Raw genomic sequence first — 16,871 nt, 5'->3', positions numbered from 1 at the left:
ATGTAAAATGTATAGAACAGCTACTTCACAAAATAGTTTGGTGATCTCTTTGAAAGTCAGAATCACAATCATCAAAAAAGCATTAAAGCTGAAGAAGTCCAAGGAACCACTCCAGACTGAAGGAGACTAAAGAGACAGGACAACTAACCACAGTATGTGGTTACTGTATGGGAGTTTGAACAGTACATAGTAGTAATGTATCAGTATTAATTTCCTGATGGTGACAGTTATGTTAAGATTGTATAGGTGAATGTCCTTGTTTGGTGAAAATACAGTGATGTGTTTTAGTGAAATGGGTCACTGTATATCAATTTACTCTCAATGGCTTAAGGAAAAACCTCTGAAACAGACTTCTCTACATTTAAGATTTAAAACAATTTTTCTAATGTGTAGTATTAAAAATGCCTCAAATGTATTACAGGAAAACAAAAGCATGCCTCCCCCTTTCCACTCTACCCAATTTATTTTTCTTCATAGCAATTGTCAGTAAAATTTATATACATGTGATAGTCGATCTTCTCCACTGAAAAGTAAGCTCCAGAGCAAGAACTAAGTTTTTCTCACTCTATCTCAGTGCCTAGACTAGCGGTAAGCACATAGTATTCTTATTTATGCAGTGAATAAATTTGTAGTCTTACTAAGGTTTAAATAAAATCATTTCAGCAATCTCCTGCCAACAAAACACACATACATTACTCACCTATTAAGCCAGGAACTTCATTCTTAGATACCCAAAAGACAATGAAAACAAAGCACACACAGACTTATCGATGAATATTCATAGCCGCATTGTTCATCACAGACAAAAACTGGAAATACTCTAAATGTTCACAATCTGAAATGTCAATCCAATTAAAGCAACAAGGTACTAATCCTGGCAACAATATGGATGAATCTTTAAACATTCATTATAAGTGAAGAAATGACCAGATATAAAAAACTTCATCTTGCAATGATGCCATTTTTATGAAAATTCTATAAACAATAAAACAGAAAGCAGATCAGGGTTGCCTGTAGGTGGGGGTGGGAGTAAGAAATTAAACAAGAGGGAACTTTTTGGAATGACAGAAATGTTCTCAAACTGGGTTGTGGAAAATGGTTGGGCAACTTTGTAAAATTTACTAAAAATATCACTGAATTGAAAACTTTAAATTTTATGAATTTTATGTCTATATAGCTATTTAAAGAGAGAAAAACAGAAACAAGCTCCTTTTCCTTACTGCCTGCGGGTGGAGGTGGGTGTAAGAAATTGTATAGCCATTTACTCTCAAGTTTTTTTAAAAAAATCAGCATCTATAGAGGGGCGAGCAAGGCTTCACTCCACACAGGGAAGATGAGCATTTTAAAAGAGCTTATTAACTCAAATTAAGGTCCAGGCAACAAAATGGGAGAACTTCGTAAGTGGTAGGAGCTGCAGTCTTCATATTCTGTCAATTTGCCTGCCCCCCTCAGTTGGCCTTAAAAGGAATTCTCAAAATTTGCATTGAACTCATACATCAGCACCTGGGCATAGTAGCAGAAACCCATCAATACTAGTAATTAAAATAATGATGCAGGAGCACAGAGGTTAAAGACAGTGCTATCAAGCTATCTCCAACCACTGCCAGCCACTGAAGCACAAGTTCTATCCCCAGCCAGCCAGAAAGCTACCCCACTTGGCACAGCAGACCTCTCCTGCCTCGCCCACCGCTCCCCTCAGTAGTGTATTTCAGTAGATCTGCCTGTTCTGCTCCCCACTCTCTCTGGTGAATCCTCTGACCGCCCCCATACCTCTGACTTATACCCCAGTTCTTGCATGCATAAATAAATCTTTTTTTAAAAAAAGATGCAAAGTAGAGAACAAAATTTACATTTATGTAGAGAATCCTGACTGGCTAAGAAAAAAGATTAATTTTCTTGGTTATAATGTTCCACCATCTTTTTATGTCAATCAAAAGTTTTATTTCTTACAACAGAATATGATTCTTATAAAGGAGGGAGAATTATGGTTTCAAGATCACAAAAATTATTTTAGCGGACATATTTAAGAAAAAAGAAATATAATCTGCTTACTATATAACTGCTCAAAGGTGTTTTCTGTTCATTCAATAAGAATGGAAAGAGTAATTCACCTAAAAAATAAAATTGTGCATAAGCAACCTTTTTCAATGTAGAAAAACAGGGTCATTTAAAATTAAATAACATAACAGAATTTGAAAAAAAGTATTTTAGACCAGCTTTTGTGATAAGTACTATAAAAAGAAATAAAGAAAAAATCATTAGTGGGAACTTAAAGTCAAGGCCCTGACCAGGCTTTTCTAATTTTCTTTCAAGTCACTCCTAATCATCCAGGCAGGCATCCCATAGGTATGCTCCCAGGGGACTATATGTTCACTGATGTGTAAAGCACAATTTGAACTTGCCTAATACATCCACTATTCATTGAATTGGGAGGGATTGGGGTCAGAATGGGGGGGCTGCAATTGTATGGGGAATATAAAAATAAAATTTATTATTTAAAAAAAAAAAAGTAAATCCAGGTGGAGTTAGTTGTTCTGTTCTGAGTAATCTCATAAAAGTGTTTTTACCATGTTACACAGTAATTTATTTCCTTCTGTTCCCACTACACTGTAACACTCTTGAGGAAGAGCAGAAACAAGGTCCAAAAAGAGGTTCTTTCTTTGATCAAAGAATGGGGAAGAAAGTTGCCCAAAACCACACAACTGGAACTTCACAAACCTGTGTGACCCCAAGCGTAACATTTTCATTTCTGGACAAGGTGCTTTACATTCCAAGAGGGTATTCCTGGAAATTGAGATGAAGGAGGACTCGGGTCTCACCAGGCATATTTATTAAAACAAATAAGATTTAATCTTCACAACACTACCCTTTCCGATAGGTGAGAAAATCAAGGCAAAACTGGGCAACCTGCCTCAGTCAAAGGCCATGTTCTCAGCCACTCTACTGTACACAGTCCCAAAAGGATAAAACCCTGGAGTAAAGGGTGTGTCCAGGGAATCCCAATGTTGGCCTGAGACAATCTGATCAAGAAGTTACTATGTGTGTGACAAGCTCTTAGGTGTTTATTATTAGGTGACAAAACTCACATATATATCACTTTATAGATGCATCAGATATTAAATAAATTTTAAATAAATGCCCCTGTGTTTAGCTGCCACACCATACTGCCAGAGATATAATGACAAAACTCCTAAAAGCAACCCAAAACAATCTCCCACCTCCCATCTCTCTCAAGTTGAATAGCAACTGGGGACACCAGTTGTCAACTAGATCATGGGAAGCAGCAACAAGAACTTTATTAATCTGAAAGTCAGTAGTCATATCTTCTGACATTTTCACCTGACCCCTCATACCTTAGGAATGTTCAGCATTAGCAAATGACTCCACCTTAGCCCTCAACTTGACACCAGTGATGGACACATCCCAGGCTGGATCAGATTCTCTTCCCCAGAAACCGGATTCACAGTGCTCCCGGCCTTCAGTAGTCAATAAACTAAAGACATATACCTTTTGTTGTTGCTGATGTTGTTGTTTTAAGATTTATTTCTTTATACAAGCACTGGGTACAGTCAGAAGCGCGGGAGGGTGAGAGAATTCACCAGAGCCAGAGCAGGGAACAGAACAGGCAGACTGATGAAATACATTGCTGAGGGGAGCAGTTGCATGGCAGGAGAGGTCTGTCGCGCCACGTGGGACCCTCGCCAGCGGCCAGGGATCTGAGGCCAGCAGCTTTGCTGCCCAGCGCTCAACCGCCGCGCCACCAGGGGAGGCTCAAGACATATACCTTTTGGAAGTGAGGGTGAGCATTCAGACAAATGCATGGGGAAATGGTAAAAGAGAAAGAGGTGGGGGAACCAGTTGTGCAGAGATGAAGGGTGCAAGAAGACTTTGTAAATATAAAGTGGGAGGGAAGTAACTATTTTTGTTCCCACTCCCCATCATCTCTTTTACCACTTTGGCCCTTAATTCCTCTTCCCTTCCCTTTTAAACTCACTCATATTCACTAGTTTGACAGGTATTTTTCCAGATCATCCACTATGTAAACACCCAATATCTGAGTTTGTCTTCTGATTTGCTTTACTATACACAATTCCCTTGAACGCCTTCCATTTTGCTATAAATGGCAACATTTCATCTTTCCTTATGACTCACATTCCATATGTGGCTATACCACACTTTATTAATCCAATAATCTATCACTTCAGTAGGAACTCAGGTTGTTTCCATGACCTAGCTATTGTAAATAGTGCTGCAATAAACACTGTAAAGCATAGTCTTTAGTTTATGCGTTCATATTCTTCATGGAGATGCCCAAGAGTGGGATTGTTGGACCATACAGTATTTCCATTTTCAGTTTTTAAAGGGAAATCCAGATTACATTACAAAATGGCTGCACCAGTTTATATCCCCACCAACAACGTAATAAGGTTCTTCTATCTTCACATCCTCTCCAGTACTTCTTGTTGGGGATCTTTTTAATATGTTCCACTCTCACAGGTGTGAGATATCTCAGGATGGTTTTGACCTGCATCTCCAGTATTAAAAGGAAAAATGCTACTCATTTACTGATTGGATTGTTTGCTTTTTTGGTATAACTTGGATTAACCCCTTGTCAGTTATGTGTCAATATCTCCCAGTGAGCAGGCAGTCTTTTTAATCTATTTATATTTTCTTTAATTGTGTAAAACCTTTCAAATTTGAAGTAATCTCAATTGTTTGCTCTTGTTTTTATTTCCTTCACCATAGGATGGTCAAGCCTCCAAAAACATCTATCATTAATGTTATGAAACATATACTAATTTTTCTCTCATATATTTTATTGCCACAGATCTTACACCTAAGACTTTAATTCATTCTGGACATATTTTTGTGCTTGGGATTAGAGAATGTTCCAACTTTGTACTTTTATGTGTGGGGGCTGTCCAGTTTCACAACGTTTATTAAAGAGACCCTACTTTACTTCCCACAACTTATGGTTGTAGATCCTTTATCAAGAACCAGGATGGGGCCTCCCTGGTGGCACAGGGGGTTAAGTCTCACACTAAGAAGCTATCAGCAGCCACTGCAGCATGAGTTAGATGCTGGGACAGGGAGCTACCTACATGGCGCAGCAGACCTCTTCTGTCTCACCCACTGCTCCCCTCAGCAGTGTAGTTCAGCCAGTCTGCCTATTCTGCTCCCCACTCTGTCTCTGGTGAATCCTCTCACTCCCACTCTCCCACCCCGCACCTCTGGCCTGTACCCCAGCTCTTGTATGTATAAATAAATCTTAAAAAAAATAAAAGAATTATTATTGATATAAACATGGATTTATTTTTCAGGCTTTTAACTCTGTTCCATTGATCTGGTATCTATTTTTTATCCCACCACCACAGTCCTTTAATTACTGCTGCTTTATAGTATCATTTAAAGTCAAGTAACATGATGCTTCCATTTTTCCCTTTTTTACTCAGAATTGCTTTCACTATTTGAGGCCTTTTATGGTTCCATTTCTCTAAAAAAAATATTGTTGGTGTCTTGATAGGGATTGCATTGTATTTATCTATCACTTTGGGCAGGGTAATCATTTTGACTATACGATTCTCCCCATCCATGAGCATGGAATGTTTTCCATAAGGAATTTCCTTTAGCTGAGGTTTTATTGTTTAAGTCCTTCATCTCCTTAATTAAGTTAATTCCTAGATATTTTATTTTTTTTAGAAGCAAGTGTGAATGGAATTTTTCTTTTTAAAGACTGATTTATTTAGGGGCCTCCCCGGTGGCACAGTGGGTAGAGCACCATGCTGTGAAGCTGTCTGCAGCCTCTGCAGTGCAGGTTTGATCCCCAGCTGGCCAGGGAACAACCCACATGGTGAAGCAGACCTCTCCTGCCTCTCCCGCTGCTCCCCTCAGCAGTGTCTTCGGTCCATCTACCTGTTCGGTTCCTCCCTATTCTGTCTCTGGTGAATTCTCTCATCCTCCTGCACCTCTGACTGTACTGCAGTTCTTGTATAAATAAATAAACCTGAAAAAAAAAGATTGATTTATTTATGCATACAAGAATCAGGGTACAGGCCAGTGGTGTGGGGCATGAGAGGATTCATCAGAGACAGAGTGGAGTGCGGAGCACAACAGGCAGATCTACTGAAATACACTGCTGAGGAGAACAGTGGGCGAGACAGAAGAGGTCTGCTGCGCCACATGGGTCACCTCCCTGGCCTGGGATTGAACTCATGCTGCAGTAGTTGCAGATAGCTTCATAGTGCTGATGTTAAACCTCCTGTGCCACCAGGGAGGTCCCTTTTTCTTAATTTTTTACTTTTTCTTTCATTTTTTGTATATTAAAATGCTATAGATTATTGTATGTTGATTTTGTAACCTGTCATTTTGTTGTGTTCATTTAATGTATGTAATAATTTTTGGTGGAATCTAGGGTTTCTCATAAATAGTATCAGGTGGTCTGTGAATAAGTCTTTTCCAATCTGGATTCCCTTTACTTGTTGTGTGAACTAGATAAAACTTCAAATACTAAATTAAGCAAAGGTAGTGAAAGTGGGTAACCTTGATTTATTCCTGATATTAAAGGAAAAATTTTCAGTTTATCAACACTAAGTATTTTACTGGGTTAGGTCTGTGATATATGGCCTTTGTTATATTGAGGTAGGTTCCTTCTATTCCCACCTTGTATTAAACAAGTTTTTACCATAAATGAGTGCCAAATCCTGTCAAAAGTTTTCTCTGCACCTATTGATACATGATTTTTATCTTTTCTTTTGTTGATATAACATATTGCCTTGATTTACGGATATCAAACCATCCTTGTAAATAAAACCTACTTGATCATAACATATAATCTTTGTGATACATTGTTGAATTTAATTTACTAGAATTTTATAAATACTCAGAATCCCTAATCAGTATTCATCAAGGATGAAGTCTAATTTTCTTGCGCTGTTTTTGTCTGACTTTGGTATTAGGGTAGTGTTAGCATCATAAAATGTATGAAGGAGGATTCCCTGCTTCTTGGATTTTTAGAAATAATTTGAGCAAGATGGGTATTTTCTTTAAAGATTTAATAGAATTTCTTTGAAATGCCATCTGGCCCTGGGCTTCTGTTTTGGGGGGAGTTTTTTTTATTGCTATTTCAATATCTATGATTATGATCAATTTATTCAACAATTCTATTTCTTCCTAGTTTAACCCTGGCAAACTGTATTGGTCTAAAAACCTGTCCATCTCTTCAAGATTATCAAATTTATTGCTATAGTTGTTCAGAGTAATCTCTTTTGATTCTTTGTATTTATATGCCATTGTGGAAATTTCCCCTTTCACTTCAAATTCTTTTCATTAATATTCTCCCTCCCTTCCCAGTCTGTGAGCCTCACTAGAGGTTTATCAATTTTATCTTCTTGAAGAACCACCTCTTAGTTTCACTGATCTTTTGTATGGTCCTTATGATTTCTATTTATTTCCCACTCTTATTTTTATTATTTCCTTCCTTCTACTAACTTTGGGTCTTGTTTATTCCTCTTTTTTCAAGTTGCTCTAGGTATAATATTAAGTTGTTTATTTGGGATTTTTCTTGCTTCCTAAGGTAGACCTGTATTGCAATTATCTTCTCTCTTAAGATCATTTTTCCAGTATCCCATAAATTCTGATAGCTTGTTGGCTCATTTGTATTATCCTTGAGATATTTTTATTTCTCTTTATCTTCTCTTCAATCCAAAAGGTAATAAACAACATATTGTTTACTTGCCATGTGATGTTTTTCCAGTGTTTTTTTTTTTAAATATAGCTGAAATCTGGCTTCATGGCATTTTCAAAAAGAATACTTGGTATGATTCCAATCTTTGCAGTGTTATTGACAACTGTCTTGTATCCCAACATATGTTTTTTCTTGAAAATGTTCCATGTGCACTTAAAAAGAATTGTGCATGCAATGTTTTTTTGGGTGGAGTGTTCTGTAATTATCTATTAAGTCTATTAGTTCTATCTCCTCATCCAAAGTTATATTTTCCTTATTTATTCACTTGCTCATCTATTCATTGTTGTGGAATATTAAAATCCCCCAGTTATCGGGTTGTTGCTAATATCTCTCTTTAGTTCTGGTCTATTTTCTATTTCCTGATTCCAACCATACCTGAAACTCTAACTGCACTCCCTACCTCTGTAGTACAATGAGAAAGATGCCTGGATCTTAATCACAAATTCCTCAATTTTTACAATCCATTTTCAACAAGATAGTGCCTGAAACATTCCACCACCTTACCCTACCTTTCTCTTAGTTCCAAGTTATTCTTTGGGTACCTGCCTAACCACCACTCTAAGTAATCCTCCAAGAACTACCTCTCAAAATATCTCACATCCACCTTTTATAATCTCTGGTAGCACTCTGTGCCTCATCATACTCAGTAAATGTCATTATTTTCCTGTTGGACTATAAATATCAAAGAGTAAAATCCACATCTGTTCACCATTTTTTTCTTATTATTTTTTAAATTTATATCTTTTACATCATTGTGTATTCCCCATAAAATTCCCACCACCAATTCACCTGTGAACCATCACAAGAGTCCCTTGTTCTCTTCTCTCTTGTTCTGATCCCTTTTCCTCCCCCTCTCTTGTAAAATGGCTATGATTTATGGTTGCCTGCAAATTTTGCTTTTTTTTTTTTAATTAGTTAGTTATTTTTCCCTGATCCCATATTTGGTTCCCCTATATTTCTCCTATAAGTGAAACTGTCCAATATTTTTCTTTTTCTTTCTGGCTTATTTCTCTGAGTATGATCCCTTCTAACTCCATTCATACTGCTGTGAATTTCATGAGTTTATCTTTTTGGATTGCACCACTCTGATCCTCCTATGTAGAACATAGGTCAGGTAAACCCTTAGTAATATTACTGAATGAATGAAAATCAACAACTATTGGAATATAGAAATCAAAACTATAATCTTGACAAAACCTAAGAGCTTTGACCCTAACCTTCCTTCACCTCTTCCAGGTATCCATTGTTTTCTCTGCCACTTTCTCACTTGGCACAAGTCAGCTATGGAAATCGTATTTTATACTTGATACAGATGAATTCAAGAATCCAGGCTACATGAAGCATGTTTCCAGGTAGCTTGGTTGTAACAGCAATTTAAACAAAAAGTCATAAGTTTTGGTATTCAGATAAATCTCAGTTCTGCTATATATTTATTGGCTGTGCAAGATGCCTGAGACCTGGTTTTCTTATTTGTAAAGTGAAAAGATAATGTCTCTAGTATCAGGTTGAAAATGATTTAGAAACCACAGCACATAAAGCAAGGCAGGCCTGCATCTACCGTTAGTCAGCTGGTAATGGCATAACCTATCCAGACACCCCCAACACCCCTATACCCACTTTCCAATTCCTATTTGCTATGGGTTCAGAACCCAGAGCATACCTTAAGGCTGAAAATCTGAGCAGGACTTTGGAGAACATCTCTCCTTTCAGTTCCAAGAAGTAAAACAGCAAAGTGAAATAAAGGGGAGAAAAAGCATCTCAGGGTTATTAGTGAGGTGGATGAGTGGGTGGAGTAGGTTGGAGGCAGGATATTTGTTGGGGAATCAGAGAGGTTTTTTAATAAGTAGATACATCAATGGGAGCAAGATGAGAAATAGTTACAGGTGGTTCCTGGGAAAACTCAGCTTACAGAAGCTTCAAGTAAGTATCTTTATAAATATTTGAATTTGAGAACATACAAGTTAAATACATGGGAATGGCATATCAGTTGTAACTAACCACCAGGAGTACATTATTAGAGTGGTTATTTATATAAAAATTATTTTGATCTATATTTTACTTGCACTTAATACTCTGTTCAGAAACAGTGGATTTTCTATCAAGCAAAACTTAGAATTTGAATTCAGGTACAGAGGTTGACAGTAGTATATACACAGTTGGTACAAATACCCAGCAGAATTTCAAGGAAAGAGGGAGTGCTATTAACAGAGCATAATAAGTGAAAGTTTATGGAAATAAGCCTTAGAGGAAGGTAAGAGTTGACCAGGTTTCAGTGTTTCTTGAGCTGGAGGAGCATATAACTGGTATCTTAACAGAACAATTCTCCACTGGAGGACGATCCCAGCAGTGCAGGTTTTGCCCCTACATACACACAGGTCAGTAGTACTCTCCAATCAATGTTAACAACCAGAAAACAAAACAAAACAAAACAACCTACATATATTTAAAAATACCCCTGGAGAGGGGATTTAAAAAATATTATCTACTGAGTACCTCTAGATAAGCAGAAAGGAGATTAGGCAGAAAATAGAAAAAAAGATGGTGAACCAACTCATAAAATTTGATGAGGAACTAGCAAAAGAGGGCCATTCTTTAATGACTTTCACCTACAAAATCAAGTCCAATCGCCTTAGTAAATAATACGCTCAATTCCAGCTACCTGCCTAAGGCACCTTATGATCTGCCATAAGGTGATCTTCATACCCTGTGCCTTTGCATGTTCACTTTCTTCTACCTAGAATGCACTTCTCAAGGCAAATGTCTAATCATCAACACCCAGTATAAAAGATTGTAAAGCCATACAAAGATAGCCCCACAAGACAGCTCCTGCATAGCTTTGGGAGCGTGTTTGTATTAATTATCAATGCCCAACTCCATCTCACTATTTGGACTAAGTGCTGCTAAAGGGCAAGGACTATGTACATCCTGGCATGTAATAGATGTTCACCAAATGACTTCTGAGAAAATGACCTTGCATGAAAGGTTTTAAAAAGGCCAAAAAAGTGATAGACACAAAAGCAGATAACACGTATTTTCTGCTATTAAAACTCTACCAGACAAACCGGGAAGCTTTATCACTTCCTAGCCATGTGTCCTTGGGCAAGTTAACTAACCTGCCTCAAGTTTCCTCACTAATTTATAAGGTAATGAATCACTTTTGGTTATGAGCATTAATTGATGTATGCAAAACAAAAACAAAATGCTAAACAGATGGTTGTTCTACTAGTCTGGCATAATCACAAAAATCTAGGTGGGACAGGATTTGTACCATGAGGGAAGTGATCACAATAAAATTTTGGTTGGAACAATCTGCCTTTTTAAGAGAATTTAAAGTCAAGTCCAATAGGTCATCTTCAAACCATACTGTTTGCCCTCCATAGCATTCAACAGCAATTCCTTAATGACTACCTATCTCCCTTGGTTCCTTAAATAATGCACACTCCCACCATCTGATCTCTCGGACCATGCTTCCTCTCTCCTCTTCTGTAACATGAATGTCTGCTGACATTATTTTGGCTCAATTCTCAAATTTTTCTCATTTTGTTCACTCTGGGGACTTCGGTTAGTTTATCTGTGGAGATGATCCTATAGCCTCTCAGTCACATTCAGAGTGTTGAAAACTCAATGTAGGGGGCCTCCCCAGTGGCGCAGCAGTTGAGCGCTGTGTTGCAGCTTCTGCAGCGCCTGTTCAATCCCTGGCTGCTCCCCGGCCACCGGAGGAGGGTCCCGCATGGCGCGCAGACCTCTCCTGCTGCCCGCTGCTCCCCTCAGCAGGGTACTTCGATCCTTCTGCCTGCTCTGCTCCCCGCTCTGGCTCTGGTGAATTCTCTCACCCTCCCGCACGTCTGACTGTACCCAATGCTTGTATAAATAATCTTTAAAAAAAAAAAAAAAAAAAACCTCAATGTAGAGCCTCCCCTAATGGCGCAGGCGGTTGAGCGCCACGCTGTGAAACTGTCCGCAGCCTCTGCAGTGCCAGTTCAATCCCAGCCAGCCAGCGAGGGTCACACATGGCGCGGCAGACCTCTCCTGTCTTGCCAGCTGCTCCCCTCAGCAGTGTGTTTCAGTCAGTCTGCCTGTTCTGTTCCCCGCTCTATCTCTGGTGAATCCTCTCATCCTCCTGCTCATCTGGTCTGTACCCCAGACTTGTATAAATCAATCAATCAATCTATCTTTAAAAAAAAAAATCAATGTATCCAAAATATTGATAGATCATTCTTGTCTTAGTTAATAAACTAAGACTCAAGAATACAACTTTGATTTCTCCTTATATTATCTTTTTTTTTTAATAGAGGCATGTTTTATTTTTATTTATTTATTTGTTTGTTTGTTTGTTTTGTTTATACATGCACTGGGTACAGTCAGAAGCGCGGGAGGGTGAGAGAATTCACCAGAGCCAGAGTGGGGAGCAGAGCAGGCAGAAGGACAGAAGTACACTGCTGAGGGGAGCAGCGGGCGGCAGGAGAGGTCTGCGCACCATGTGGGACCCTCCTCTGGTGGCCGGGGAGCAGCCGGGGATCGAACCGGCGCTGCAGAGGCTGCGGGCAGCTTCGCAACCCAGCGCTCAACCGCTGCGCCACCGGGGAGGCCCTCCTTATATTATCTTTTACTCTTTTTTCTTGATTTATATATTCTCAATCCTCAGCTTCCTCTTATTTTTGCCCACTTCTTAAAATTATTTGCCAATAACTTCTTTGGTCTTTATGGTCTACTTCAGTGGTTCTTAATTTCTCTGGAATAATGAATTCCTCAAAATCTACTGAATGCCATGGATTATTCACTAAAAAGATGAAGATATACAACATTGGTATTCCAATACCAACACTGGTATTTGTATAGTTAATCCCAAGATTTTCAGATGGGGAGTCTGGGAGGACAGTGGTGCTATTATTACCTAAGAGAAGGTAATAGCAGTTTCACCTAGCCAGTAATTACCTCAAGTAAGAATCTTTGTTCTTCAAAGCAAGACAACTACTTACACAAAGTTTTATCTCCAGCTTCTACTGCTCTTATAAATTTCAAGATGCTTTCTGGATATATCTTAATGGCCTACAGGCATCAAAAATTTAAAGTCCAAACCAGAGCTCACTACTTTTCCCTAATCAACCTGCTTTGTCTACAGTATTCCTTCTCTCAGGTAATGGCACCACCATCATCCCAGACTCCCCGGCTTAAAGTCCTGGGATTAACTATACCAACACCAAATCAATCACCAAACCCTGTTTCATAAGTCACTCTCAAATCCAAATTCAACCTACCACTTTCAGCATCTGCCTTTAAGATCTCATCATCTGGGGTTGGGAGTCAGTTGGATCCCATGAGCACATGATACTACAGAGTGAAGATTTAAATCCAAGGTCATGGAAAACAGCTGAAGTTCATTGCTAATACTGTGATGGTGCAGGAAGGGAACACTGAAGGTGCTTGCAGGACCCTGAAGAGCCTCCTCCTCATAGATGAACTCACTTAGGACATTTATTGACAGTGGTACTATGAGAAGCACTGCCACCAGAGACAGAGGGAAAGCTATAAAACCCGTTGGCTATCTACAATATGGAAATAAGCTTATAAGATCAACTTCTTGATTTAAAAGAATAGGGCAGATCCATGGCCTGGCTGTACAGACCTGTGAATAGGAGGCCCAGAATAAAACCCTTATCCAGTGCATCTCCCTCTTTACTTACACCAACCCCATTTTCTCTTACCTCCCTACAATAAACTCAGTCACTTTAAAATTCACTAGTTTGCCACTCAAGTATTCTTCCAGAACTAGATTCCACAACACAAACTGTCACTTGCACCTATTATCTGTCTACCAAATGCACATCCACTCTTAAAGGTGCAACACAAACCCCACTCTTCATCTTTATATCCTCCACATAATGACTAGAAAAGAGAAGGCAAAATTCCTAATGAACTGATTCACGAAATGAAAGCAACAGAAAATCTTCAACCCTCTGGAAGCATTGTCTTTAAAAATATCATTATTCAAATAGTAGCATTTCAACTAAGATGATCTCTATAAACCCAACAATGTCAACATTTGTTAAATGACAATAATGTGCAATAAAGATTAATTTCTTACTAGGATACACCAGAATTCTAATTCAATTATATTTACATTTTACTTAGAAAGGAAAATCACTGTAAGAGAACTTAGCATTTCATCTGGTGGAAACTTAGGTGAAATAAGTCTGTAGCAACGATAGAAATAAATTACGAGATCTAAATGACCTTCAGACTAGTAAAAATTTTACCAGATAGGAAAAAAAAGATCTTTTGGTTGCAATGTCCTAAGCCGAAAGAATTTTTCAGTCCATATTTTAGAAGTTAATTTTTTTTTTTAAGGTAAGAAAATGTGAGGGAAAATTCTGAGCCTCTCATAATGAGATATGTTTTACCTACCAGATGGTGCAATCACAAGATGTATAACAGTAATGATGCTGGGGGCCAGTACTTTCAGTTACTTACTAGGGTCTTATTTCTTTTAATTCTGACCTAATTTAATTTCTCTTTTGGTTCCTTAGCCTCTGAACTCATGTTAATTTTCATAGTTATATAATGGGAAGCCTTTTGCTCCAGAAGATAATGAAAATATTCAAGATTCAACTTGTCTTTTTTAAATAAGAACATGAACTAACTAGTCCTTCACCACGCTAAGACACTTGGTAAAATACGCCCTCTATGGTATTTCTAAAATTATGATCATTCAAATTTGAAAATGTTTCTGAAATAGACTTGCTTCTAACACAGTAACATGGTAAAATTCTAAGATTGTTGATAATCTTACTCAAGAAAAAGAGTGTAATGGAGAAGTGCTGCAGCATTTGAAATAAGATCTAACTCTACAATCTTAAATCTGACCTTAGGAATTGGCTTCACTTCAAGATACTCTCACCTGAAAAAAAGATACCACCTTACCTCCTTTAAGATGGTTGTTCAAATAAAATAGTGAACCTAGCGCAGTAACTGCCACAAGAGTTCAATAAATAGTAGTTTGCTTCCTTCATTCTACACAAAAGACACAAAATTTAGGTGTAAGGGAGTGTACACATCCACAAGACTTTATCGGCATAAAACACTCCAGGCTAGTTTGTTCTAACAAAAACAATACCATCACCCTCATTCCACGAACATTTCTGAGGGATCTGGATCAAGATGAGCGATCTTGTGATTCTTCAAGAACTCCATCAAGGCTGCACACATACTGACCACTAACATTAACAAGAAAAGGACATAGGAATTGTGCTAAAATGTCTGGATGCATTTATGTTGGTAAGAGAATTCAACAAAGAAAAAGTCAAATTTAGTTCCAACTCCGAACGACTCAACTAAACCAAGAGAACGATGCTGACTTGTCTTCTTGAAAAGCTAACAGTACGATATTAAATCCATTTTAAAAACTTGAAGATTGGGATATTCCACAACCAACACTGGTGTGTCACTAACACTGTTTAAAAAGCCTGCGCAGAAGAGCAACATTAGCACCACGATTGATATTTAATGGAAGCCTCGTTGGAGGAAAACAAGGAAGACGGAAGAAAAATTTATTATTTTGGTGTTCCCATGCCAAGGAGAACCGCTTTCAAGACTACATTCTCCATCACTACCACCACCAACAACCTTCGGAAGGAATTCCCGGTTTTACAATCGGCAGACAAAAAGGCCAGGACGCTAGTGAACTGGGGAGGCGGGGGCCGTCTGGTCCCTTCTCAGGGACCCAGAAAGTAAAATCCGCGCAGCCCATTTGGGGGGATCTAGGGTTCGCCCGGGGTGGGAGTCCCAGCCTCTGCACACCCCGCCCCGCATCTTCCAGGGGCAGGAGAGGGCGGGCCTAGGAAGCACTGCGAATACCCAAACCGCGACCCGCCCGCGGTCCCGCCCGTGGCCCCTTCTGCTGCCGGGCCCCGGGTCCGAGTCGCAGCAGCGGGGCAGGCTGAGGCGCCGACGAGGCCGCGGTTACGGTCGCTGCGGCCCCGGGCGGTGGGGCCGGCGGGCGGGCGCCGCCCAGCCCGAGCGTGGCGCGGACACTCACCACACCATGCCGTAGGCGCCCTCGCCGATGTACGAAAGGTTGGTGTAGCGCGGCCCCACGTCGAACACCTGCCCGCGGACCATCTCCGGGCCCGCGCCCGCCGCCGCCGCTGCCGCCATGTTGGCTGCCAGACCGCCGCCGCCGCCGCGCTGGGCTCTCCCCTCCGCGGCCGCCGCTCGGCCCACGCCGCGCTTCCCGGAGGGACCGCGCCGCCGCGGATGCAGCCGCCGCCGCTGGCCGGGAAGGAAGCCGGACCGCTATGAGCAAGAGAGCTGAAGCACCCAAGGCCGCCCGGACAGACGCCTGCCTGCCTGCCTGACTGACGGGCGGGCCGGCGGGCGGAGGGCGGGGCGCGCTCCGAGGAGGGCGCCGGGGCGGGGCCAACAAGCGTACACACGGATTGGCTCCCTGCGGCCTGGGGGCGGGGCCGCGCGGGCCAGCGGAAGCGGTGAGCTCAAGGAGGCGGCTGCGGTGGCCTCGAGGCGCCGCCCCCCCGGCAGGCGAGGCGCAGTCCGGCGCGGTCACGTGCGCTCGCTGGGGAGGCGGCGTGGGAGGCGGCTCTTAAGATGCTGAAGGACGTCGAGGTGTCGGGACAACCCACAAGACTGAGCCTGAGAAACGGCCGGGGGCACGGAGAGCCCAGCAGCCGCTTCCTTACTCAGCCAGAGAGCGACGCGGCGCAGCGAGTGGAGATTGACGACCTGTGTGAGTCCGTGGCCCACACACAACCTCAGAGCCCCCGGGACTAGGTCAGAAACTGAAAGGCATGACTGAGACCGAGGAAGATTTGCGTACTGAGAAAGTGTGAACACAAAGGTTCAGACCAAAAAGTAGAGAGTCTGGTAAGAGCCAGGAACCTGAAAGAGGTTGGTTCAACAAGTGTTTCCTGACAGAAATTACATTCTAGGGGGAAAAGATAGACAAAGTATGCTTATGTGCATGTGTATGTAGGTATGTATGTGCACTGAAGAAATGTAAAGGGGAGTAAGGGGTTCAAGAGTGGGTGTAGGAATACATTAAACCCAGATTATACAGATGATTGAAATTTAAATATAATGCATACTGAAAATGTAAATGCAGAGGTAGAAATGC

At 40.6% G+C, this 16,871-nt stretch overlaps 1 protein-coding gene across 1 annotated transcript in view; it reads right to left on the bottom strand.

Moving 5' to 3' along the window:
* Nucleotides 1–15,898, bottom strand: part of MAPK1 (mitogen-activated protein kinase 1) — a gene marked incomplete at both ends in the record, with an annotated part of 104,983 nt that extends 89,085 nt beyond the window's left edge. The window contains one exon of the mRNA XM_084246407.1: nucleotides 15,780–15,898. Coding sequence (XP_084102533.1) covers nucleotides 15,780–15,898 — 119 coding nt within the window. The remainder of the gene's footprint in view (nucleotides 1–15,779) is intronic.
* Between the last annotated feature and the right edge of the window lie 973 nt (nucleotides 15,899–16,871).

Source organism: Talpa europaea, assembly GCF_964194135.1.
Source record: "Talpa europaea genome assembly, chromosome: 10".
Classification (NCBI taxonomy): domain Eukaryota; kingdom Metazoa; phylum Chordata; class Mammalia; order Eulipotyphla; family Talpidae; genus Talpa; species Talpa europaea.
The sequence above is the reverse complement of the archived record's forward strand: the minus strand, read 5'-3'. Positions and strand labels throughout refer to the sequence as shown.